General features: G+C 40.5%; 2 protein-coding genes across 5 annotated transcripts; both read right to left on the bottom strand.

Moving 5' to 3' along the window:
* Nucleotides 1-862: 862 nt before the first annotated feature.
* On the bottom strand, nt 863-16176 carry gaa2 (alpha glucosidase 2). The gene is made up of 21 exons (XM_003456929.5): nt 16000-16176; nt 15162-15263; nt 14382-14954; nt 13578-13723; nt 13179-13344; nt 12783-12879; nt 12140-12259; nt 11028-11146; nt 10742-10873; nt 10542-10652; nt 8383-8496; nt 8192-8276; nt 7995-8112; nt 6202-6335; nt 5818-5969; nt 5426-5574; nt 5206-5347; nt 5019-5117; nt 3883-4047; nt 3511-3657; nt 863-2472 (listed from the first exon to the last, which is right to left on the bottom strand). Exons 2-21 carry the CDS (start codon nt 15246-15248, stop codon nt 2410-2412), a joined length of 2919 nt encoding a protein of 972 aa, XP_003456977.1. The 5' UTR covers nt 15249-15263; nt 16000-16176; the 3' UTR covers nt 863-2409.
* Nucleotides 16177-17104: 928 nt separating this feature from the next.
* On the bottom strand, nt 17105-26721 carry LOC102076594 (zinc finger protein 250). 4 transcript variants are annotated; one of them, XM_005461682.4, is made up of 6 exons: nt 26699-26721; nt 24118-24251; nt 21435-22387; nt 21174-21351; nt 20940-21071; nt 17105-19289 (listed from the first exon to the last, which is right to left on the bottom strand). In XM_005461682.4, exons 2-6 carry the CDS (start codon nt 24233-24235, stop codon nt 18589-18591), a joined length of 2082 nt encoding a protein of 693 aa, XP_005461739.1. In that variant the 5' UTR covers nt 24236-24251; nt 26699-26721; the 3' UTR covers nt 17105-18588. The 4 variants fall into 4 exon arrangements, with proteins under 4 accessions (XP_005461739.1, XP_005461736.1, XP_005461737.1 ...); XM_005461679.4 differs by lacking the exon at nt 26699-26721 and adding an exon at nt 26090-26325; XM_005461680.4 differs by lacking the exon at nt 26699-26721 and adding an exon at nt 26265-26299.
* Nucleotides 26722-27451: the final 730 nt, after the last annotated feature.

A 27451-nucleotide genomic window follows, 5' to 3' on the forward strand; every position in this document is an offset into this window, starting at 1 on the left:
CTAAATGTTAAACTTCATGATAGTAAAATCAGGAAAAGATTTGAACAAGTGTGACTTATTTGGAAGTCAGAACATGACAGCACAGCTTAGGTTTGCCAAATTGTGTCTGAACAAACAGCAAAACCTCTGGAGCAATTTTCTTTGGACATGCAAGACCAAAGTGGAGATTTTTGGCTTTAGTGTACACTCCACATGACTGTACAGTGTACAGCAACATATTTGCTGAAAAACAAAACCTCAGAACAAGTGTGATGCATGGTGGTGGAGGGGTGATGATCTGGGCTTCTTCTGTAGACACAGGACCTGGGCAGCTAACAGTCATTGGGTTGACCATGAACTCCTCTGTATACCAAAGGATAATAGAGTCAAATGTGAGGTCGTCTATCCGACAGCTAAAGCTTGGCCAAAATTGGGTCATGCAACAGGACAATGATCCTGACGACAGCAGCAAATCTGCAACAGGAACAGAAAAAGATGAAGGTGTTTCAATGACTCAAAGACCTAAACTGACTGCAATGCTGTGAGAGTTGTGCATAAATGAATGTCCACAAATCTCAAAGAACTGAAGTAACGCTGTAACGAGTAGGACAGCATTCCTCCAACATGACGTGAGACTGATAAAGTTACAGAGAAACTGATTACTTCAAGTTCTTGCTATTGAATGTGGTTCTACAACCTACTGAACATAGGATGTACTTTGCTTCCTGTCCTGGTCATTGGGAAACCGTGCCCTCTGCTGGCGAGTTTACTTCAGCACTTCAAGAAGCAAAACAAAAACATCTGTTCACTACTTTATAAGAGAAAGGTCTCAAAACTGTACATAAAGTTAAAAAACAAACAAATAAACAAAACAGGAAGTCTCTTTGTTTTGAAATGTTTTATTGTCTGATGTTACACTCAAAAAAAGTCAAACTGAAATTCCATTTAAGCACAAAAAAATTTATAATACCTTCAAAATAAAATACTACAAACTGTCGGTGACACTTGGTGAAGTATGATTACATCATACGAACACGCATTCATGTCGTCGTCAGCATATTCTTTTCCAGTGTTGCCCATAAGAATCCGTGAGAAATACTAAATCAGGACAAATGTACTAAATCAATTTCAAATTCAGGCATAAATGAACAGTGCTGATCTCAAAACAAGGAAAAGGATCCAGTTTTGGCTTTCATTTGTATTCTGCTCTGTCAGAGTGACGAGCCGCAGTAAAATGATTGTACAACACTTGTAATCAGTAAAGTCCTTCTTGTGTTTAACAGTAATACGGTCTTCAGTGTTGAAAAAGGGGCTGACGTTATAAAGCAGAGATGCTTAAAAACAAAGAAAAAAGAAGAAAAGGAATCATAAGGCACACCCACCTATCCACCCATCCTATATTGCAGTACTAATTAGTGCAAAACAGACTGTAAACAACTTTCAAGCACATGGAACAAACTACATCATGAACTATGCTGTCACATTTTAAGGAAGCTAATTTCACTCTCGCTCATTTATTGCACATCATTTTTCTGCTCATGAGGACTTAAAAAAGGGAACAAAAATAAAATTAAAAATGCAGTGTTGATTACATTAACTTAGTATAGACTACCCAGACCAAACTATAAATTTAAATCAGATACACACAAAGAGAGTGGTCTTCCAAAGACATTAAAGCTGCGTCTAAACTGCTATTGGTCAGTGATGACAAGCTTTTCAAAGCATGCCGAGCACAGGAAGGCGATTTTGTCTAATTGTGCAAAGCCTGCATTAGGATGATATTAACACTATGTTATGACCCCCTCGCTCCTGAGTACCTTTAATTTCACTCCTAACTGACGGACACTTTGCTTTGGCTCTATTCCTAATCATTGGGTATAAAACATCTTGATGCATTCTCAATCATCCAGGAAAGTAAAGTGACTTCTTCAGTCTCTGAAGAAGTCACTTGGATGAGTGACGAAACGTTTCTCCCACAAAACGCTACGTCCAGATGAACAGATTCAACTTTTGGAGATTGGGTATAAACTCTTAACATTCACGCAACCTTTTTATTCTAGTGCGTTTGCATTGACATCAGCAGCTGTGATCTTTTTTAAGCGAATCCCCCCCTTATGAAGCCTACGAGCACGAAACCCAATGCAGATGTGGAAACACTGACAAGGACACCTGAATGGTGAAAATGTTGAGACCCAGTGATTTCATTTCTAAGCTTGCTGTAGAGATATAGAGGCATCTCCCAGGGAAAGGTTTGAAGAGTTAAGTGAAATGCTCCTCTTTAAAGGGCGACGACCATCAATAAAGTAAATTACCCGACATCCCTATTTCACATCGAGTGTCTTTGAGTCAAGAGCCAAAATAATTTGAAAGAAATGTCTGTTCTTATTCTCGGAGATGGTGCGCTGTGCAAGCTTGTGGCTTCATGGCTGCTTACATCCAGCTGATGGTGAAGTTCTGACTCAGGCTGAGACCCAGATCAGCGACTGTTAACACCTGCAGAGAGGAAGGAAAGCATCATTACTGTTTGGAGAATATCTTCATGTAAAACCAAAGCCAACACTGTCTGCTGTCTGCATTAAAGCTACAGAACACGATGACTGTAACACATGGCTTCATGAGCACAAGTACGATTGGATTTTAAAGCTAAATTCTACTAATTTGATATTTTATTCAAGACTTTTATTCAATAATATTACTGATCTTTTGTTTTTAAATCACTGCTGATTGTCCATCCATCTAGAACAATGTCATCAGGAAATTCTATCATATGAAACTAAGATAACCACATTTACATTTCATACTTTAAATAAATGTTGCTGCCAGTTTTTCTGTGCTGAACTTTAACTCATAAAGTTTTGTATTTCTAGAAATAATTGAGCAAATTAATTATTTAATGCCCAAATGCACAAAAAGGACAGCTTTCACTGTACACACTGTGTGACGAGTGTGTAAAGTAACAATCAAATGAATATAAAAATATATTTAATTAAAAATAAAGGAAGAGGAAAAAGATGGAAATACTGGCTTGTCATCCAGTTTCATCCTGTGCTAGAAACTGAAAAAAAGGCTGATTTATGAAACCTAGCGGCTTTAACAAGGAAGCATCTTTCAGCTCTTTCGGTAAAAACCGAAGGTACCAGGTTATTTTTTGGGGGTCTCTCTTTTGCACAGGTGGGAAAACCCAGTAGATACTTGAGTGCTCTGTTGTGCTGCTGATGTGGTGTCTCCAGCTGTGGAGTCTCTGTTAAACTGAGAAAGGTCGCTGTCATAAGAAACTGATTTCAGACTCGCTTCTTTTCTTATCTCCAGCAGAATTTGTCAACATAATTGTGATGCTTTGCAGACTTTGTTGCACCATGTGCACTTCACTGTCAGTCTGCTGGGTGATAGGATCTAAAATTCTTTAACCATTGCAAAATTTCGAAACCAATTTAAAAAAAAGAAGAAGTTTTTTTTAATGATGGAGTCTTGTGTCACCGTTTTCTTTTTCCAAACTTAAAAAAACAACAACAACAAAAACTCAGAACTCACCTTGTTGGTTCTGTAGGTAAACGGTGCATCTTGGGAGTTCACCAACACTCTGCTCGGCTTCTCCTTCACACCATAGAAGGAGGCTGACTCCACAGTGATGTATGACGCCTCGACGTGGTTAGAGAGCACCTGGGATGTCATCGTGTTCTAAAAAATAAGGTAATAAAAAGCTCAAACCATTTTTCAGCAACACAGTGAGATTCTCTGAAAGGCAAAGCTAAATTAAACAGGTCCAGACACAGTTTATCTACATGAGCAGCAGCATGATGTGTGAAGTCAGATAAAGTAGGCTGGAGCAGACAGGAGCAAAAATGCAGGGTAGATTACTGTATTCTAAACAAACAAACAAAACAAAAACATGAAGCTGAGCACCTGAGCAATACTGAAGATGATGTAGGCGTACTGGTTGGTCTCGTAGGTGTCGATGGTCTCTCCATCATCCCAGAACAGATCTCCACTGGCTGAACCGTCTTGAGACAGAGCCGAGACGAGGTGGAGAGGCTGACCGGTGCTTACCCACAGGGTCAGGTTGGGTGCCTGTTCAAACACGCACAGAGAGAGTAAACATGAATGTGAATCAAGTGGAAGACGCACACATGTCTGACCCATAGAATCACAAATTCAGACCCACAAATCCAAAAAGATGTCAGATGAAAAGACATCAGGTTTTCAGCATTCTTCAGTTTGTGTGTTTTTAAAGGCAAAAGTCCAACACAAGGAGGTAGCATATGGAGACTCAGTGCAGGCTCAGTGGCTGCAGATTTCATCATTAAAAAAAATAAATTAAAAAATAAAAGTCGTGTCATGATTTGTGTGAATTACATCCGAACGTGTTTGGATTAAATGTTATATTTTTTTATGTTTGAGATGCAGATGTTTCAAAAGGTTAAAGACTGTTTGATGTTCAGTCTGTCTGAGTCAGACATTTGCATTCTCACCTCAGCCCAGGTAATGTGAAGCAAAGTTGAGTGCTTCAGCACATGTGTGAAAAGTCCCATTTTAGCCTAAATTTCCTTCAAACTTTGGTAAACTTGTTCTAAGTTTGATTGCAAAAATAATCATATTGGAGTTAAAGGCAAAGATTTCACCTTGTTCTCTTACACTTTGCCACTTTTACTGCTGAAGCTCCAAATCATACAGTGCTAATGCAAAGCAGTTTGTTTATGGTGTGAACAGAATCCAACTTCTATCCGAACAAACTAGCAGCTGCAAGTTTAGGCTAAAGCAGTTCCTGTAGCCACTCTGTCATGCTTTGCATTCTGGGATCCGGGAGAGTATCATATATATATGCGAAGGTCAGTACGGTCAATCAAGTAGCTGTGAAATGAGCATAAATTCTCACTTTTTTTTTTTTAATGACAGATTTTGGTTCGAGTAAACAATCTGCAGTGTAAAATGCCCTTAGGTTTACAGCCACATACTCTGACTGTACTATTTAAAAGTCTGCCCATGGTGAATTTGAGCATCCAGCATTGTAACAGGTCCGTTTTAGCTGAAAAACCTTTTACCTGTGTTGGTACAATGGAGCCCTCGCGCAAATGCAGGTTGATCTTATCTAGAGGCGCATTGAGTCGAAGCTCTTCGCCCTTACTGGTCACACAGTCGCCCTGGGAAGTAAAGGAACACGCATGATGTAAACACTCTGATCAAGTCACCATACGCTCGGTCCTCTCACTATCGCTCACAGAGTCTCACCGTGTAATAGTCGTACCACAGACCCTCAGGGAAGTAACCATCCACGTAGTCGACTCCAGGATCCAACACTGGCGTCACCAACAAACTCTTCCCCCACATGAACTGCTTGTCGATGCCGTAGGCTTTCACGTCTTTGGGAAACCTTTTGAGTACGTAAAGTTATGCACCCCGAAAACACACGTAATACATGAAAATCTGTGCTTTTAGAATTTCTACTCACTCGAACATTATTGGTCGAGCCACAGTGTGTCCATGCACATGCGCGTGATGGAAGAGAGTGTAGAGAACAGGGAAGAGAGAGTAGCGCAGTAGCAGAGCCTCCTTCATGGCTGTGCGAGCAAGCGGGCTGAAAGCTGTCGGGTCTTGAGGCTGTAAAACCACAAAAACAAGCCCCCCGCATAGGAGATGGACAATAGAAACATGAATCCATTAGTAGACACACAGTTCCATGTTTTCCATGTTTAGATTCTCCAAATGAAGTCTCGAGCTACAAAACAAACACTCATGTAAAAGCTTCAGGTGTCATCATGAAAAAAATAAATGAACAAATAAATACAATTTTCAGAAGCACAGCTAAACCTGTAAGTGTCAGATTCAAGAGGACACTCTTACCTTCACGCTGATGGCGTTGTGGTTTCGTGTGAAGGGATAGAAAGCTCCCAGCTGAGTCCAGCGGACGCACAATTCCTCCTGCGTCTCCTCGCTGAAGCCGCAGACATCTGCTCCCACCAGCGGGATGCCCAAAAGGTTAAAGGTCAACATACCTGCACAGAAAGAAATGGGAGTTAAATATCCAATGATGAGATGAACAATTTCACATGAAACATCCTCAAATCCAAAATGATAAATAATATAAGAGATTATCCTCATCACAGCTTCATAGTCACAAGAATTCAAATAAGCAGTTTTACGACAACAGATCAGGCACAGTGTTGTCGTTTATGCATGTCAACACAGTGTGTATTATCTGCTATCTGTATCTGCTGAACTTCTGACCTGCTATAGAAGTGTAAAGGTCTTTCCACTGACTCCTGTTGTCTCCAAGCCAGTGACCAGAGTACATGCCCTGACTGGGGAAGGTGGAGCGGGAGATCACGAAAGGTCTCTTTGCCACAATTCGCTTCAGAGCGCTGAACACGGGGACAGAGAGGAAGTGAAAACATAAGACAAAGTGTGTAATGAAGAAGTATTGTACTGTTTTATTTCCGTCGCATGTGTACATGTGAGCAATGTTCCCTCTAAGCTGCGCACGTGCGCAATTGCACACTGCTGGCACGGTCTCTGCGCACAGAAAACCTGCGTTGTGCACAAAAACATTCTAACCTGAATTGAAATTAAAACTTTAACAATTCTGTTTTGCAGTGTTAGTCTGTAAGTGACTGGCTGCTCCCGTATGGGATTAGAATGATGCCACCTTATCCTATAGTCCAGCTAATCACGTGATTCACAGTCATATATACGCAGCTAATCAATGTCGTTGACAGGCTATGACAGCGTCCTTATGTGCCGACACCAGTGTTTTAGCTAGCAAAGCAGCGTGGCTGATGTGGAGTGAAGCCACATTAATGACAACGTGTCCAACCATTGGAGATGTGAGCAGGACAGACGGAACAATTGACGGAAAAAGTGTGGACTTTATACCAGTTTTTAAATTGTGTTGATAGGTCACGTAAAACCAGAGTTATGATAAAAATATCTGCAATGTTTGGTTTTCTTCCTGAATACTATCGTTGTTTATATTTACTGCGGGAAGAAACGGTAAAAACGGCGTTTTATAAGGAAAATGCTCGAAAGCACTCTCCGCCTGTGAGCAAAGACAAACCCCCACCCCCTCTCTCTTTCCTATTCGTCCAAAAAAGTACCATGTCGACCAATCAAAAAATGATATGGCAACGTGGCATCTAGTTGTTAAGAAACGGGGGAAGTTTTAGGAGTGACGGCGGTGTTCTGAGATGTGAGAGATTTGAGATGTTTAGCGCAAATCTTGTGTAGTTAGTGTGTAGTTAGTGTGTAGTGTAGTCAATAGTTTTGTTGTGTGTGTCAGAACAATGAGGCGGCTGCTGAATGTTACAGGTGTTACAGGAGTGATACATCTCCTGTTGTCAGGCCTGCAGGTATCAGGCTGTTGTTCTCCTTTATCTCATAGTGGACAGAAATTAATTTTTGGAGTGGCACAAATAATTTGTGTGGCATCAGATTTGATGCAGAACAGCTGATTGTTCTGTAAATAGTTTGAAATGTTTATTTAAAAACGCCTTGGCTGCATTTCTAGGTAAACAGCTGCAAAAAAACTTTGTCTGCAACACTCAGTAACTTTTTTGAAGAAGTAACTATATAATTAATTGCCCAGCATTGGTCTTTATATACTGTATTTTGCAGACAAAGAGTTACAGAACTCTCTTCCAGACCACAGACTCAGACTCATAATACAAGTCAGAGCAAAAAATAAATAAATAAATAAAGTTGTTTTTGAAATTGGAGTTCAAGTTATTTTTACTTCCAATAGTGTTAACATACTACACAGACAATGGCTAGATTTTTTTTTACATTTTCATTGTAAGTTGGCTAAAGCAGTTAATTAAAAGTAGTCTAACATAAATGTAAATGCTGTAATTTGATTATTTTAATAAACCATGTAACTTGGATGGATTGGATGCTGGCGTGACCACAGCGCACACGTCTGATGTCGCTCACAGTGGTCCAAGGGATCGCTCAGGCAGTTTGTGTGTTCGCTCAGACACATGAAAAATTAGAGGGAACATTGCATGTGAGTATTGAGAGCATCAAACCTTGCAGAGGCTTTAGCTTCCATCAGTCCATACAGACTGTGCATGTTGTAATGTATGGACTGCTTCTGCTGCGCGGTGGCACACAAGGTTTTGGCTCTCAGCAAACCTCCCAGTACACCTGAAAGCAGAAGACCCCATGAAACCCAAATGTATCGTATGTTTGTAGTGTGATCTCTGTTGTAGATCCAATCTCCTACCTGGAGTGTAAGGAGGGTTTTCAAGATTGTTTGATGGGCAGCCACTGGTCGATCCATCCAGGAAGTTTGATGGCTCATTCATGTCCTAAAACCAAGCGAAGTGTTGTCAGATCTTTAAATAATCATAAGGAGCCATCTAGGCAGGAGTCAGTGATTACTTATTTAACAGCCTGCACTGTTCTCATACTTACAATCCATAATCCATCAAACGCCACCTTATTGTGGAACATCTTTAGGTTGTCATACCACCATTCATGTGTCACTTCATCAGAGAAATCTGGATATGCTGTGAGACCAGGCCACACCTGGAAACGGGGAGAAAGAATTTTAGTTTAAATTCATGCTTAACATTCAAAACAATGTTCATTTATTATTGGGCTCGCCTGGCTGCACTTAAGAACCAGTCCAGCTGAATTACATAGATCTAATGAAGCTGGATAACTTTCAAAAGCTTTCAGCCATACTGTAGCTACTGTAGTACCACCCAGATTATTGAGTGAGTGAGCTGTGTTGAGCCTAAAGTCAGAGTTTTCTGGTACATGAACGGGGCTCTCTTCCTGTCTTGCTAAATCGCCATGGTAACTTATGTTTAACATAACCTGGTCACGAGTAGGTTATGTTCTTAGATTTGGTTTACAACTCAACTGGAAGCACCAAATATTTACAGCGTCTTTTAAGTGCAATATAGATTCCCTGATAGGGAAATACATTTTATACAATTAGGTGTTGAAGTGCGTCATTGCATTATCACAGGAAGTTAAGAAAATAACTAAATACTTGATTCTAATCTGTTGCTCAGTCTGTTTTATACTTGATACGTCACAAAACTGTTCAAATTTATGTCACTTTGTTTTATCATCATCTCTAATAATGTAGGGCGAGTCATATGATAAGTGAAACGCCCCCTTTTTATGTGTGTAAACAGAATCTGAAGCAGGACTCCTGGCTTATCAGAGAAAGGTGATCATCACTGTTGTGACCCGTCATCTCCAACTGGGGTTTTAGGTTTTGCCAAATCAGCTGACTGTGGTGATCTCTGTTTGTAATGCACCCCTCAGTTGGCACTCCTAGGACAGCAGTGTCAGAGACCCTCCACTTTATGTAGCCACTGGGAGAAGACGTGTCAATGAATTTATCACCAAATATAAATGTATCTGCAGTGCTGTGGCGCTCCTGCTGTTACTGTTCACGTTCCGCATTTCACTATTGTTAAAACAATTAATACGAGCTCCAACAGTTTATATGACTAATAATATTATTCTTGTAAATGACCTTATTCCTTGAGTGCCATTCTGACAATGATTTAAGATGTGCTAATCAATGATATTTTCTTCATAAAAATGTGAGTCCTAATGCTTGAGAGTTAGCTGCTGATATAGTAATGTTGCTAAGTATATCACAATGCACAGCACGTTTGCTGAATGGTTCTTTCAACAATTATCTGTCATGACATCATGATCGCTTTCCATGCTCAAGACAGAAAGTTTATGTATTGTCACATTCTGTGTCAGGACACTGAACACTTAAAATCTCTGAATCAGTGATGTCTACAGGGGTTTAAGTGATTGAAGAAGTGGTGGAGAAAGAAGCTGGTTCAGTGCAACTCTGCCTTCTTTAATTGGGGATTTGATCAGATTTTGTCGAGCCATGTGCAAAGAAAGCGGTATCACAATGATAATTAGCAGCTTTCTTTGAAAGCTCGAGGTCTCTGCGCATGCTAAAATAAAAGCAGGCATCTGATGCATTATTTGCATCTCCTGCACAAAATGAACCAATTAAGTCCTGCCTACATCAGTCAAGAGAAACAGCTGGAGAGATAAAGGATGTAAAGACTTATTACAGCAAAACACAACACAGGTACAAAGTAGACAAGAGGGGAATGTTGCAGAAAACTGTTAATCCTGTAAATTCATCAGTCAAAGTATTTATTTTACCCCTGGGTGGACTCTCTATATTAACATTAGATAAGTGTATTCAAGTCTGACATGGCCTCCATAATGAAGGAATGAACATTCTCTGTGATAAATACCAATAAAAACATATTAATAGCAGCAATACTGACTTAGCAGCAGATTAGGCCCAGGCATATTTATGCTTAAATTCCTGTGAAACAAGACGCACAACAACAAACATCTCTGCTAAGTATCTACTGTGCACTTTGACTATTTCATCAGCAAAAGAATCAGTGAAAATGTGGGGCTCACAAATAAATCTCCTCTGGAACAAGAAGGAGCAGCACCATCATGTTACTGAATATACAGACTCTAGGCTCAACATGTTCCCCTAACTCATTAATCCTGCATCACAGCACATGCCTAAGTTAATGTTGTTGTGTGGCTTCATGTCTCACCTTCCCAATAAGTGTTTTCCCTTCAGCATCTTTAATAAAAACTCCTCTCTTTACGCCTTCATCGAAGGGCCAGTATGAGCCCTCGGGTTGTGTGCTGCTGATACCCGGATCCTGAAGGATTAAGAAAGGACTCACTTAAACACTCACATACCAAAGCAGACACAAAACACATGAGACCAAGTATGTGTGTTTGTGCATACCAGGATCATAACGTAGCGTTGGTTATGAGCATGTAGGTCCCTGACCAGGTCAGGTAGTGTGTCAAACTTTTTTGATTCGTATGTAAAGTCCATAAATTTGTCCATGTAGTCAATGTCATTCCACTGGACATCCTGCAATTAAACAGACACTCATTATTATTAATAATAAAATGAATTCACTCATCCTAAAGCTACTAAAGAGAAATGCATATGTTTAGGGTTAATTACAAAAGAATTTAAAAAAAAAAAATGTGAAAATACTGGCATGTACTACAAAAGAAATTACCTGAGGTATCCCATAATTCCTCATGCTCTTGACAACCTCCCACGTAGAATTACTCGTGTCGTAGCCCCATCGGCAGAGATGGTATCCCAAGGCCCAGTAGACTGGCATTGCTGGGTATCCTGTGTCAACAAAAATGGATGGGGGGAAAAAAAGAAAAAAAAAAAAAAAAGGTGGTGGTTCTCAAAACAAAACATGGACAAACTCAAGGTGACAGAGGCAAATGGCTGGAGTTATTTATATAATGGAATTCCACAGGGTTCTGTGCTGGGACCAGTTTATTTACATTTCACATGATTCCCTCAGGCAGCGTCATTGGAAGGCCTAGAATACATTTTCATTGCTATAAAGATCATAACCAGCTTCATCTATTCATGAAGTTAGATTACACACACCAATTGGTTAAACTACAGTAATGTCATGAAGTCATGAAGACATGAGTCCTGGATGACTTCTGATTTCCTGCTTATAATTTCAGATATTTCCAGAGTAAGGATCTGTCTTACCGGATTCTTACCTTGGCCTCCAGTAACAATGTGAGAAACCTTTGAGTCATTTTTGACCAGGATTTGTCCTTCAATGCACATATTAAACAAATATGTTGGACTGCTTTCTTCCACTTGTGCAATCTCTCTAAAATTAGAAATATCCTGTCTCAGAGTGATGCTGAAAAACTAGTTCATGCATTTATTACTTATAGGCTGGACTACTGTAATTCATATGACTATTCTAAAAGCTCCCTGAAAAGCCTTCAGTTGTTCCAAAAATGCTGCAGCAAGAGTCCTGACAGGGACTAGAAAGAGAGAGCATATTTCTCCTATATTGGCTTCTTTTCATTGGCTCCCAGTTAAATCCTAAATCAAATTTAAAATCTTACTTATCACATACGAGGTCTTGAATAATCAGGCTCCATCTTATCTTGATATAGTACTATAGTACTGCATCACCCCAGTAGAGCACTTAAAAGGGAGTTTTTCCTTCCCACCTTTGCCAAGTGTTTGCTCAAAGGGTGGTTGTCTGATTTTTGAGGTTTTCTCCCATGAAAACATGGATCAGTGTGCAGTACACAGTACACATACCTACATATATGTGCATCTCATCACAGTGCTACTGACCTACAACATCCACATATTGCTGAACCACTGAACCAGGATCAGGACCAAGGAAAATGTAAAAGTCAAGGATCCCACCAATAGTACGCCAAGTAAGGGCCGGGGCAGGCTGGAGGACCACGTCTGACAAAACAGATAAGAAACTGATTAGACATTTTTCATCAAAAGAAACGTGCACTTAAGAAAGAAAAAAAAGAAAAAGAAAAAAAAGTAAGGTATCAGCTGATTATTCTCATTTCCTAACTACATCTTCAGTTTGTGAAAGAACAACTGAAACATAGAAAAGAACAAAGGTCTGTATAATAATCTAAAGGTGATTTTCAATATAACTTAGTTCAATGGCAAAACGAAACAAATCTTATTAAAACTTTAATACATCGCAAATCGTTTTACAGTTTGTGTTGGCAAAGCTCTGAATAATCAATATGACATCTGAGTATGATATGAACTTTATCTTCAAACACTGGAAAGTCCATTTGTAACTTCTGCTTTTATGAAATTGCTTAACTTTGTCAGCTGCTGTCATGTGAACTTTTGTGAAATCTTGTAAGCTTAAGCATTTTATTCTGCTGCTCCTGAGTGTTTGTGTATGTGACCTACTGCACATTGTGAAACCAGAAGGTATTAGGGTGACTAACAGACTGACCCATTGCATTGCTGTTCAGCAGGAAGAAGCCGTGTGCGTTCCCTCCATCCTCCATTGCCAGGTAAAATGGATGAGCCCCATACAGGTTTGTCTGTTCCTACAGTACGGAAGAAGAACGCAAAGATATTACAATACATTTCATGTAATCAGCAGTCTTATTCAGCCAGTTAACAAAATAAATTCAGCCTCCTGTCATCCTCCAACGACAGCCTGCAACAGCTTTGTGAATTGACTGCACACGTGAGAGCACGTGAGAGCACATGAGAGCATGGCAGCAAAGCATTAAAGACGATCAGACAGAATAACTAACTGATCATTTTACTGACAAAAACTATATTAATGTAAATATCTGTACTGTGGGATCACACAGCAGCTGTGTCTGTGACTGATGGTTACCGTTGGAGGCACATCTCTAGCCCACATGGTGAGCGTGTTCCAGTGGACATCGTGCAGGAAGGTGGAGCGATGCTCGCCCAGGCCATAAATGAACTGCGTAGGTAGGGAAGTGGAGAACTGGAGGAACTGATCCGCATAGAAGAGAGGCGCCACAGTGGTGTTTAGACTAACAGGAAACATTTGGACAAGCATTAATGATACTGTCATTTCATAACTGAATACATATTAGATACTCTTAACTGTATATATGTATACGAATGAGGAAATCTAACTATAGCCCTTTTCTTCACCTTAAGCAAAATAAGACCTACAACACAGAGCCGCAAATGGAAAAAAATCCCTCTGAATCAGATACTTTATTCCTCACATTTCAGAACGTCCCATTCAGCTCAGACTTACAGTACTGCTCCTGTCGAGCGCCTCTTCACCACAAGACCAAATGGTTGCTTTGAGAGCTCGATGATATAATCCGGGCTTTCTGTCTTGTTGGCGACAGTGGGGACGGAGATGGGAACTTCAAACCGTGAGCTTGAAGGGTCAGTGATCTTGATTGAGAACAATTTGTGGTTAACTGACAGTAATTATTACAAACATTTTATAATAATTTTAAAAAAACTTTATCAAGCAAATTTCCAGGATTAGATTTGAGCCTGATGAAATGAAAAATGAAATGCAAAGAAGAGCAAAATTTGCTTACATCTGAAATATACAGGTGAAGTTTGTTATCTTTATTGTCATGAATACTAATCAATAAAATTATCACAGTGCAAAGGTCATGGTTGTTTTATATGCAAAGCAAGAATCAACGTCCATGTGCACTGGAAGTCCATCTGCCCATCTTTTTTCCATATTTAGGTTTCTTACAGTGTGACTCAGTCACTTCATATAAAGTTTCTTAACTATCGCTGTCCAACAATCATGTTTATTAAAGACTATAAGGCAGTTTAGCCCGTGCCAATTTCCAAGTTACAGCCTTTACACAATACCCTTTATTTAAACCAAATACTGATTCTTTTATTGGTCTGTTGCTTCCTCCAATTAAGAAAATGAACAACACAGAAACAGAAGATCAGTCCAAAAATGCTCCATGAATTATATATTTTAATACATGAACATGAGCAAAATGTATTTATCAACTCAACTTGTAAGTTTCCAAAAAATATTGCCCTGTTTTCCATGACTGAATGTGAAATCTCTACTCACCCTGACACGCAGTCGCTTGTCCGTCTCATAACGCATCTCCACCTCTACAGTGAGGATGTCTCCAGGGTAATACGTCTTCACCTCCTTCACGAGCGTAGCTTTCTGTCCCAGCAGCGTGTCATTTAGTGACACGACTGAGTATGAAGGGAATTCTGGAGGATAGAAACACCAAGGGATTCCGTTTTTCCCCGATGGGCGGCTGGCAGAGGAGGAAGCGGTGGACGCAGGGATAAAGCAGCAGTTCCTTGCCTCGCACAGCTCTCGGGTAACAACCACCCCTCTTTCAGGGTAGCAATCAAACCTCCACGCCTCTGGTATCAGACTGCATGCCTCACTGCGAAAAGAGGCCGCAGTATCATTCGCTGCCGATTGCACTTTGGGGCCCGGTGTTTGTCCTGGGGCCGGCAGCGGCGGTTTATGCTCCTGTTGGTTGGGATTGTGCAGCCAGAACACAGCACCCAGTAGCCATGCTCCACAGAGCACCAGCAGGAGGCAGCCGATCACCAGGAGGCCTGTGGTGACGGAGCATGAAGGTCCACGTTGAAGCAATGAGGCGTCCTCTGGCTCCAGCGCCTTGAAGCACAGGAATGAAGTAAAAATCCAGTTTCAGCACTGAGCGGTACAATGAAATACAGACTTTGCTCATAAAGATCCTAATTTTTGTGAGTCATCCTAATGAAAAAGAGAATATACTAAAAAGTAATACTGTGTAAGGCACAGTATTTCTGCTCTACGGAATTATAAAATGACAAACAGATTCATAAACACAAGCTAACTCACTGAAACTTCGTCTTGAACAGGCTCTTCTGACAAAACTGCGCTGGAAAACTGGACATCTTCAGGATTCAACTTCTTGTAGGAAACCATTGTGGCAATAAGAGTCTATGACAGCGAGAGACAGAGGAGAGCAAAGTCAGTAGAGACATGCAGCCATGATTCATTTCCTTTGTGTGAAGCTGTTGGAAGAAGTGCATGACAAACAGTGAAGTGAAACTCACAGTTTCTCCCATTTCAACGCAATGAGCACAATGGAAAAAAATATACAAACAAACTACAGTGTCTGCGATGTCTAATGTTTATTAAGCATTAGGGCTTACATTTAGGCATTTACTCAGCTGTAATAAATTTCACATTTAATGTGCCTAATACCACCATACATCAGCTGCTCCGTGACTAATATACTGGGCATGCTGCATCTTGAACTGCAGCAAGTTTAGCCTTCAAGTAAAGGTCACACATGCGGAAACACGTTAACTGCAGTTGTATTACCTTATATAAACAAAGAGAGAAATTTAATGAATTTTATAATCAATATCATCATCCAAGCTGCGGTGTTATTCGCAGTCACACTAATGAGAGGTCCTGAACAACTTGTGGCTAACTTTAGCTAGCTACTGCGTAGATATACACGTGAATGTCAAAGTTCAACTAGGAGACGTACGGCCTCCAAATTTATTCCAGATTTATTTACAGGCGTTAAGCAATAGATAAAACAGCTGTTCACCCTAGCCTGGTACAGTAGTACGCTATTGTCTTTTCATTAACGTTGTGTACGTCAGCGTTAGCTTATTTTAGCAGCGGTCTAAGTTTAGCAAACGTTTACAGACAGGAGTGTTACCTTTAGCGACGTCCACCCGGATATGGTTTATTCTCTGCAGGCGCAGAGGTGCATCATACAGACTAAAGTTAGCTTTAAATTAAGTGTTACGAAGTTAAAATTCTCGTAGTGTTAATAACCTCTGCCACCACAGCCTGCTCGCGCGGTGTGCGTTTATTTATCTCTACGACGCTTTCAGGATACCTCGTAATTCCAACAACTTCCGTTTGACGCCGTCCCTTCCAACAAACTTCGAGCATACAGCCTTTATGCTCTACAAACGAATATCTCCTGTTGAACACACACACACACACACACACACACACACACACACACATATATATGTAAAAGATCACTAACACGCTCGGTAATTTTATTTTTTTTCTTCTGACACTGGTCAGAAGAACAACTGGCTTCCTCTCAGCGGTGTTGCCTTTAGGAGCAGCTGGGACTTCTGTGAAAGTGGTGGCAATATGTGGAGGCGATTAGATGACCATGATTTAAGATTTAAGAGCGTCAGCTTAACATGACTGAAAAAAACATGAGTAAAAATTTCAAGTTATTACTGCAAAATTTCAACTTAGTAACTCAAAATTTCCAATTATTTCCCCAATTTCAAGGAAACAGGCAGACAAACAAACAAAAAATGTAAACAAAAAAAGAAAATCAGTTTTAAAAAAACGTAGAAAAATGGCGGTCCCATATTAAAAAATCTTTAGTCTCAGGTGGAGAAATATGATTTACAGATTTTCATTTGTGAAACTTGTGATGCACAATAGTTTAAACAGAATTTTGTGTTGGATAATTGTTTTGCAAAGTATAAAAATAATTTAAAAAAACTTTAAGTAAAAAATACAGTCCTGCTTAAGTAGCTTAATGGGGCTCAAATTAAATGATCAAAATATATTCCAGAGTAAACATACTCACTCACTGTAGAACGTTGCTTTTCCGAATCATATGCATTATATTATTTGTTCACTGTAGCTGGTAATCACGTTACTTTATTCCGCATGTTGTCACTGCAAGGTTCTTTCAAGTTTGCCATAAAATGCATCGTTCTGGTCTTTGCAAAAACTACAATATTAAACCTGCCTAGCATATTCAGGTCATGAAATCTCAAACAAAGTAGTGTTTAGAACTTTTATTATTCAACATGACATGTCCCATACATTTAGACAGAGGCAGCACATGGCATAATTAACCACCTACGTGGCTTCAAATTATTGCCTTTAGCATCACAGAATTAGAGGATGGTACCTTTAATCATGACGGTTACTCGGCCTTTAAGAGACGACAAAATCAGGTGAACCCGAATTGTTATCTGGCTCATAAGTAACAATTGAAAACAAGACTTAATAAGCATTCACCACTTAGAGAAGACTGGCTTCATTATTGATTATTTCATGACATTGAGTTTCATTTCTGGGTAAATGTCCGAAAGAAGTTTCAGATTCACCTGATTCTTAAACTGCTTAATGGGCCAATGTAACGCTTAGTACAAAAATATTCAACCAAATTTCCATATACACTATTAGCCTGATAACAAATACTGCATGAAAAACAAGTGTAATCACAGACTTTTAAATTAGTCACCCATAATAATAAGTGTGAGTGGACTGTTCCAGTGGCTCCAGGACAGGTAATGAGTGACAGAGCTGCGTAAAAGTGACCTCCAACATGTAGAATTTTAAACACTTTCCAAGATGTTACATAAATTAGTAGAAATATGTTTGGTTGGTGTTACTGAAAATCACCTTGTGTGTATCTATTTAGAAGCCTGTCTACACTCTTCAGGGAGTTACATTTTTTAAAGTTAGTATTCTTTTCATGTAAATTTGGGAAAAAAACAAATGAAAAGAAAATCGGACCAGTCAACCAATGTGAGAAAAAAACTTGTGACAGTAAAATTTCAGTCTAGTAGACGCACATATACTGCTTGTGTACTTGAGACCCATTTAAAACAGCTAATCACATTCTTTAAATGTTCAACCATATTATAATGCAGCTGAAATGTGTGACGCTGAGCTGTGTCCAGCACTGCACACACAACATTAGTGTACAAGGTTCGTTTACCAAGTGTGGCTAACGTTAACGATGCTAGCACCAGCAGCTTTCTGTCCATGCAGGTAAACGTCCACATGTCTGTGCAGACTGTGTTCATGCACCGCTCCAGTGGCAGTTTCTGCCATGGCCTACATGCAGCTGTTCACTTTTTTAAAAGATCAAAATACTTCCATACTGCACTGGTTAGTGCGTCTGTCGTCTGCTTGTTTTTCACATTGCTTGCTTTCAGGTTCTTGTCACAGAAAGAAAGAGAGGCGTGCTGCTGGGGCTACACTTCTACATAACACCTTAGAACAGTTTACTGGCATTACACATTAAAAAATATGAATATTTTGCTTATAGCGCTAACATTTCTTGCGATGACTAGTGAGAAAAGCAACATGTAGTCGCCTGCCCGACTAGTGCTGCACATCCCTAGTGTGTAACACCACACAAACGTATGAATAAAGTTCTAATCACAGAGGTAGTCCCTTATTTCCACATCACCTAGTTCCTGTTTGTGTCTGAAGTCTTAATAATACTATAGGTACATGTCTTTTAAATACATCATCCATCTTTCTTGTCTGTTATGCACATATTAATTGGAGAGTTATCATCGCTTTGTGAGAAGTCATCATTCCTCATATTGAACGCAGACTCCTCCTCAGTCTGAATCTGCTCGTGTTTTCGTCTGTGAAGCCTCAGGCTTTGTGAGCGGCTGAAGCCTCTCCCACAGATGTCACAGCCGTACGGCCTCTCTCCTGTGTGGAGCCTGAAGTGGTTCTTTAGGCTTGACGCTCGTGTGAAACTCTTCTCACACTCAGGACAGTCAAACTTCTCGCCTAAGTGGATTTTCTCGTGTTCCCTCAAGCGGCCGGACTGGTTGAAGCTCCTGTCGCACACGGAGCAGTGGTAGGGCCTCTCTCCTGTGTGCGTGAGCCGATGTCTGTTCATGGCCCCTGAGTGGGCGAAGCTCTTCCCACAGTCCGGACAGGAAAATGGTTTCTCTCCTGTGTGAACTTTATAGTGACCTTTGAGTTGCCCTTTCTGGGTGAACTGTTTCCCACACAGGGTGCAGCGGTACGGTTTCTCTCCAGAGTGAATTCGCATGTGGATCTGAAGCGCAGACATCTTGTGGCAGTCTCTTCCACACAGGCCACAGCAGTAAGAGCTCTTTGGTATGTTGTTATTTGACTGTCCCCGCACTGGCGGTGCTGAAGGGCATTCTTTTTCACTGTTTGCAACACGCTCGGGATCTTTTCCAGACACTGTGGAAATGTAAACATGAAGAGCTGAAACAAGCCATTTGAAACCACCAAAAACAACAAACAAAAAGTTAAACCGTGAAGACCATACTCGCTATAAAAACAGAAAAACAAGTGCGTACTGGTCTGTAAATCATTTCATTGGGATCCATTCATTCAGGAGTGAAGACTTTAACTAGTAAAATAAAGCCTAGAGACCTCACACAAGCCTGGAGACCAGTCTGTCACCATCTGTTAACCCGTGGTTGCAAAGTCTTAGAGCAGTCGCTAGTGTGAAATTGATCACAAAGAGGTGTGCGATGCTACACTGAAAACTTGTTGCAATTGCTTTGGTCGCTAGCAAAGTGCCATAATCGCCCATAGTTTGTAAGACACTGACTTCTTTGCAAACGTCACAAACTAAGCAGCAAGCAGTAAATGTAAAATGTGCAACACGAACTGAAAATGAAGACCAGTCATCTTCAAAGTAAAGATCCTTTCACACCGGACGTGTTTCGGATCCGAATAAACAGATCTGATCAATCTGCTGCATTTGGCAACAAGTGTGCTCATAGCTCAAATCGCGCGTATTAAATATGCATGACATGAAAAATAGTAAAATAAATACCATTTTACCTCAGACACACAGCTGAACACTACACATTTCACTTGGCTCTCTGAAATGATTTTTCTACGTCCTCATATGTGGTTCCAACTCTGCTAACAAGAATTCAAACTGTTCCACTGACATCCTGAAATATGTACGAGAGCAGCCGTGATACAGCTTCAACTCCTGGACACCTGCTGCTGCCTTTTCGTGAGAATTGGATGAACTGAGAATCTGTGTTTCTTTCTTCTCTTGTTTAGGAAGATAAGAGACCAGCTCATCATCGAATTTTGTGTCATTTTTATGCCAAGCGTTCCGTGTGGAAAGGCCTTAAGAGCTGCACCTTGTACAATGTGTTGGTTGCAGAGGTCAGGTGCAACTTTAAGGTAAATATTCTCAGTTTACGGTTTGCAAATTACTGGTTTAAGATGTTGTTGCTGCTTTAAAAAAGTGACAGGCTTTCATCCAACAGCTTTCACCATTCAAAGTCAAAGCCCAGAAGAATTTTGTGCAACAATAACCTATAATTACCTTTTCTTTTTTTTAACCACTTTAAACAACTGCTATATAGTGTTACTTAATGCTGCTCTAAATCTGGAAAAAAGAACATATTCTTGCCCAGCCACTTTAGAAATCACACAGACCTTTTCCACTAGTGCCTACTTGGCTCAACTCCACTTGATTCAGTTTTGGTTGTTTTCCACTACAATCGAGAACCAGCTAGTATACTCGGAGTCGTTATAGCAACACCAGCGAAAGTCCTTCAAAGGCCACACCAAGGGAGTATGACAAAACGATGGTATATCTGCTGCTCAGTGTGTGTTTTTCTTTTCAGATTCGGGTATCACTGTATTGTTTTTTTGTGGCCACTTCACTTGTTGCCGGGTTTCAAAAATGACGGTTTTGATTACCAGTTACTACCTCCTAATGGGAAACCTTAAAAACCGAGTCGAGCCGAGCCCAGTCAAGTAGATACTAGTGGAAAAGGGATATTAGATAACCTAGTTACCCACATCCCACTTAGTGACTACTCATTAGCGGTAGGATTTGCTGTTGTGTATTCTTACTATTGAGAGGTTGCTGTTCTTCTTCCTTTACTGTAATACTAATATCTGTGCTGCTTTCTTGACGCTGCTTTTCAGTTTCTTCTGGTATGGTACAGTCCTCACCAACAGACACCTGCTCTGGAGTTTCTTCCACTGGGAAAAACAACAACAACACAAAAACAGCACTGCTGATCCACCATGTTTATACTCCTCTTAATGCGTAAAAATACAATCTGGAATGTCATGTTTACTTACCGCACAATGGTTCCTCTTCTTCCTCCTCTTTCACGATTACATTCATATGTGGGGTGGGAGCAGTGTCGTCCGGCTGGCCGATGGGTCCTTCCGGGGTATTTTCAGACCGAGCTGCTTTTTTAAAACCCTCTGAGGAAGTGGGCTCAGTTGCACAAGGCACAGTCTGACTGACAGATACCTAAAAACACAATTTCAGAAGAAGAAATGGAAGTAAATAAAACACAGAGATACTACTTTTGCATATCTGTGTACTGCCACTACCTCAGAGCTGATGCTGCTGGCCAGATCTCGCTGGGAAGATTCATCAGCTGCAGCCTGAACTAAGTCTGAGACAACCTCTGTATCCGACTCCTTCTTGCTCTGTGTGCATGACCGTTTATGGTTTCTGAGAGTTCCTGCCAATGAGAAGTGTCTCCCACAGTCTGCGCAGGTGTACGGCTTTTCCCCAGTGTGAATCCTGGTGTGCCTCCGAAGCTCTCCAGGAGCAACAAAAGACTTATCGCACTGCGTGCAGCTGTACGGTTTCTCTCCCGTGTGAGTCCGCATGTGTGTGGTCAGGGTCCACTGCTGTGCAAATGTCTTTCCGCAGTCAGAGCAGTGGTAAGGCGTGATGCCAGTATGGAGGCGCTCGTGTCTTACAAGTGTACCTGACAAGGCGAAGCGTTTGTCACAGAAAGAGCACTGGAAGGGTCTTTCTCCAGTGTGAGTCCTCTGATGATCCCTCAATTCAGCAGCTGAGTTACAGCTTTTCTCACAGTCTGAACAGGGAAATTTCTTCCTCGTAAAGCCTGCGACAACCTCAGAGTGCATTGCCTCCAAGTGCGTTTTCAAGTGCCAGTGACGAGAAAAGCTCTTTAGACAGATGGAGCAGTGGTAAGGCCTCTCACCAGTGTGTGTCCGCCGGTGTAGCCGGAGCTCCCCCTGACTGGCAAATCTTTTCTCACAGAAAGTGCAAGGGAATGGCTTTTCCCCAGTGTGGACCCTTTCATGGATCATGAGAAGCCCCTTTTCTGGAAATCTCTTCTCACACATGGAACACGGGAAAGGCCTCTCTCCCGAGTGAGTACGTAGGTGACGCTGAAGCTTAGAGGCATAAGGAAAGTCTTTCCCACATACTGAGCAGCTGTGAAGAGAAGGCGGTTTTTCATTCTCGCTTGGACCAAATGTCTTTGAGGGAGCATCTGCAGGTATGACGCCAGGGATGGCACTCACTCCTGTGGAAACACAAAGAACAGATCAGCAACCAAGAATCTGTGTGAACAACTAACACCATGCTTACAAGCACTTCAGAAATCAGGTTACCAGATGTTGTCTATAAAGCTGACTGGGCGAGGGAACTGCCAATGTTTAATTTTGAAACAATTACTAAATAACTAAAAATATTAAACAATAAAGTCAGTAGCCTCTCCAATGAGCTTTCATCCTGCACACAGATTCCAGCTCCACGTCCTCAGAATGTAGCTGCTGAAGATGGTCCTCATTTGGACCGTACAACAAGTTCTGTCAGTGAAGCTGGCATCTGTCTTACCGTGGAGGAAGAGACTCTCTGGAGAGACAGCTTTAGGATATCAACAGCAAAGTACCCAGCCTGCAGACATGGACACACGAGACAGGAAGTGCCGGGGCTGGCTGATTAGCAGCCACTGAGCAATCAAAATGAGAGCAAGAGGATTGCTCACTAGTCAAACTAATCATGGATCGCATTGTTCTCGCTGATTGTCACCAGATACACAGTCACATGATTCATGACCAACATTAAAATTCTGAACCAACTGAGGTGAGTGTCTAAAATAAATAAATTAATAAATAAACTCAGACAGACTTTGTGAAGTTGAGATGGTCACAAGTGATGGCTACTTCCCCATCTTAGATCTAACATTATCACTACTGTTTTTGCCCAAATCCAAAAGTGGCTATATTCATTTATTTTAGTTTTTCTCTTAACAATTTATTTAACAATTTCAGAAGCAGGCTATGCTTCTGTCAAAAAAACAAAAAAACAAACAAACTAGTGGCAGATTGGAGCAGGTGCAGGACCTTTGGAAATAATTCTTCTTGAGAAGTATGTTAGAGCATTTTTCCCTCTATAGTTTGTTTACTCTGGTGTAAATCAGTTTATGAGTTTGTAAACTTGTAGCTTTTTCCTGTGATTTGGTTTCTTTTCACAGAGAGGAACCAAATGTGTCACTACAAATCATGTGAGAATATCCAGTCCACTTATTTTCTCAAAGTAAATACAGGAAGAAGGTGCTGTGTTCTGGATGAGTGGAGAAGATGGAGAATTTATGCTCATATCACAGCTACTTGATAGGCCATACTGATGTACTATGGTACCCACCCGCATCCCAGAATGCAAAGCATACATGGCTAAAGGGAAGTGTTTAGCTCTAACTTGCAAGATATATCTGGTAGTTGGGTCAGATTGCATTCATGCTATAAATAAAACGCTTTACAATTTGTTTGGAACTGAACTGAGACCAAGGGTCTCGGTCCAGCTGTTTTCATCCACACCAGCGTATGATCACCATGTTCACATCTGCACAAACAAACTGCAACAAACCACAGTCTGATTTTAAACAGAATAAACACTGCAGGTCTAAAACTGTACTTTCTTTGAAACTAACTAAATCTGAGAGAAAGAAAGCCAAAAACGCCTTTTCTGATAGGCCATTAATGAGGAGAGGACATGCGCAGATGATATTCTCTGTCCAATGAATTAGATTAACAAATGCACCTAATGTGACAACCTCCAATTTTCAGCACACAGTTGTATTGCTACTGTGTTGAATTACGTTGAATAATAAAGGAAGGTACATGACTCACACAGGAAATCACCACAAACCACAAGAATCAAAACTCCTACAACTCACACAGTATTTAAAACATCGCTGGTTTCTATTTTTCTTGTAGCTGGTTCATTTTTGCTGTTGTTTTATTTACTCACTCAGATCTGAGAAATCCACTTCTTCACCATCAGAGTTGATCAGCCCTCCAATCTCTTGCTGATCATCTTCAGTGAGGATCACAACTGAACCAAAGTCTTCTGGGTTTTCAGAGCCCATCTCTCAAACATACAGCCTGATAAAGGTGAAGAACTGTCAGTAAACAAACACCAAAATAATAATTCACACCAAACTACTGTCTGCAGTTGGCCAATAGCATCAGACTTGTTTTAGACTCTTTCCTTTTGGCCCCTACATTATAGGTCTAAAACATGCATTTGAAATAATGAGAGCAAAAGCATAACAAGTATTTTAGCATTACACTACAAAGGGACATCTAAATGTAATTTCCTGATTTGGCCAGAGTAGTTTTATTTATCATAAATATAAATTTCTCTCATTTCCTGATTTGGATCAGCACATCGTGAAGAAAAGGAAAAAATTATAAATATACATATATATATATATATATATATATATATATATGTAAATACCCAGATTCAAACAGTTTAATATACATACAACTCAATCACGGGACATTTTACTGAGGAGCTTTAAAAAAAAAAGAAAAAAAAAAGGAGTTGTTTACTCGGGTGATAACGAAAATGTCACAAGCACAGACCACACAGAAAACACATTTCTTTGCAGAAACCATATTCAAGGTACTTCTTATTAGGATTAAATGTTTATCAGAATTAAGCATGACATACTGACAGCAATAAAATAGATGTGTATTACAAATGCATTAATATATCAGGCAGACATCGGCCTTGGCCAGTGTTCTTGCTGGCTGCGATTGGCAGATGATGAGATTTACTGTTGGCAGTGGCCGATGTTTATCTGTTGTGTCATCAATTTTGTGCTGGCTAAATGTTCAAAGACAGTGTGATGAAGAGCAGAAAGAGGTTTTTGTTTTTTTAAAATGAAGATTTATTTATTTCTCTGGCACAAAATACAGAATAACAGCTAAAGAGAAAACACTGGTATTAAAAACTAGTATGGGTACAGAAATTCACAAGTGGGGCATCTCAAATGATTACAGTGTTGTTTCTGATATTATTACACTTCATAATGAGGCACAGATTTTTATTTAACCCAGCTGTGATTACCTTATAAGGTTGATATCATTTAATGCCACAAATAACCCACTGGGGCTCACACAGTGACTTATGTTCTCTTCATTTGGTTGCAGTCTGCTTACGTTTAGATCCATCTACAACTGGATCTGAGTAACAAAGGCATTCTTGTCACAGTGAGCAAACTGCCTCCATCGTCCTGCTCAAGGACACCTGGGCAGCTTAGATGCTGCTCTGTGGAGGAGGTGAACCAGGCTGGGCCTTTGAATCTGAGCTGCCTCTCTAGTGACCTATATTACTGTGAATTCTGTGTAAATATAAATAAATAAATAAAATAATTCAGCAAGCTCTGAAGTGGTCTGCAGTGGGGAAGCTGAACTCATACATCTGTGGCAACTGAGTGTCTCGGCTAGCTCAGTAGCATTAGCTCGGAGGGGCTAATCTGTCTCCATCCATGAAGTGTCACGTTAATGTTGACTGAAGTTAAGCAGCAGCCTGACTGACTGACTGACCTGTTGGTGTATATAAGTCGTGGCAATGAAAAGCCATCTCAGTCGGAGCAGACGCACACAGTAGTACAGACAGTTTGACCTCAGGCTGAATGATGCCTGTGAGTCGTGACGCGGCGGTGACCAGCGCTTTGGTCAGCCACCACCTCTGCCTCCATCTGCTGTTATTAAACAGCTAGCCACTAACGTTTACCAGCTATGCTCATCTTAGCAGGTAGCTATCAGCCTCCTTAAGCCACAACCGATATTCAGCAACTAATAACAGGTCCCACCGTTTCATGCTCGGACGTTAAATGTGATAAATTTGCGCAGACTTCCCCTAAGCTCTGCAAACGACGCTAACTCGGCTAGCTAACACTTAACAACAGACAATAGACATTTTGACCAACCTCTGCATAGATTTTTCCCCCAGGTAATAAAGTAGTCGCTCGACAGAAGTTTATGGAGACGACCTGGAAATATTTCTACGTCTCTCTTAGGTTCATGCTCATGTGTTCACACAGTATGTCAAATTAATGTCAACTAATGAGTTACGGCAAATAAGCGTTTGGATTTGATGACAACCTTTCTAGCTTTAGCTTCTAGCTTCAAGTATCGTCGGAACTTCCGGTTGGCCTTTTAAATCACAATAAAAGCCCCGGTAATAACATCTCGTGGAGCTTTTTTGTCAATACGCAAACATGCAAAACAGTTTTGAAATGTGTTAAAACTGCACAGCAGTCAGTCATTCCTTAAATATTTAAATAGAAGAGGATCGTCAAGCACAGGTGTAACTATTGGCATTCTCTGCTGCACTGCACTAATAAATGCAACATACAAAGATTAATGCATTCACGAGCTTCTGCTATGACGCATTCAATTATGTCTCTATTTACATGCAACATTTTTTTTACTTTTCAAGTGCTGCAAATGTCAAATGCACGTGAATAATGTGCACTCACTGGCCATTTCATTAGGTAAACCTTGTCAACAACTTATAAATATAAATATATATTCACCCAATCGCATGGAAACAACTCAGCGCATTCAGGCATGTACATGTTGAAGAAGAGCATCAAATCACTTCAAACTCAGCATCAGAATGAGGAAGAAAGCCAGTTTAAGTGTTTTTGATTGTGACACAATCAGAAAAAAGAGAAAACATCCTGTGAGCGGCAGTTCTCTGGTTGAAAATGTTTCGTTGATGTCAGAGGAAAATAACCAGGCTGCTGCAAACTGCTAGAAAGGCAATAGTAACTCAGCCACTCGTTACAACCAAGGTATGCAGAAGAGCATCTCTGAATGCACAACACTATCATTTTGAAGCGGTTGTGTTACAGCTGCAAGAACACACCAGGTGTCACTCCTGGCATCAAGGCTCACCAAAATTAGACATTAGAAGATTGAAGAAATGTTGTCTGGTCTGACAAGTCTTCATTTGGACAGTAGTGTCAGAACTTGTTGTAAACCGCATGAAAGCCTGGCATGATGTAATGACATGGGAATATATTTTTGACACACTTCAGGTCTCTCCATACCAACTGAGCATTGTTCAAAGCTTACCTATGCACTGCTGATGACCATGTCCATCGCTTTACTAACATTAATGTACTTGTGTTAGAAAGTCTATGCATAAGATAACCCAAAGTCTTTCTGGAAGCCAAACATACCTTTTCAGTACCACGTTGGATGCCCTTTTTACCTTCAGAACTGCCTTCATTCTTCATGGCACAGATTCAACAAGGTGCTTGTAACATTCCTCAGAGATTTTG

This window comes from Oreochromis niloticus, linkage group LG6 (assembly GCF_001858045.2).
Source record: "Oreochromis niloticus isolate F11D_XX linkage group LG6, O_niloticus_UMD_NMBU, whole genome shotgun sequence".
Classification (NCBI taxonomy): domain Eukaryota; kingdom Metazoa; phylum Chordata; class Actinopteri; order Cichliformes; family Cichlidae; genus Oreochromis; species Oreochromis niloticus.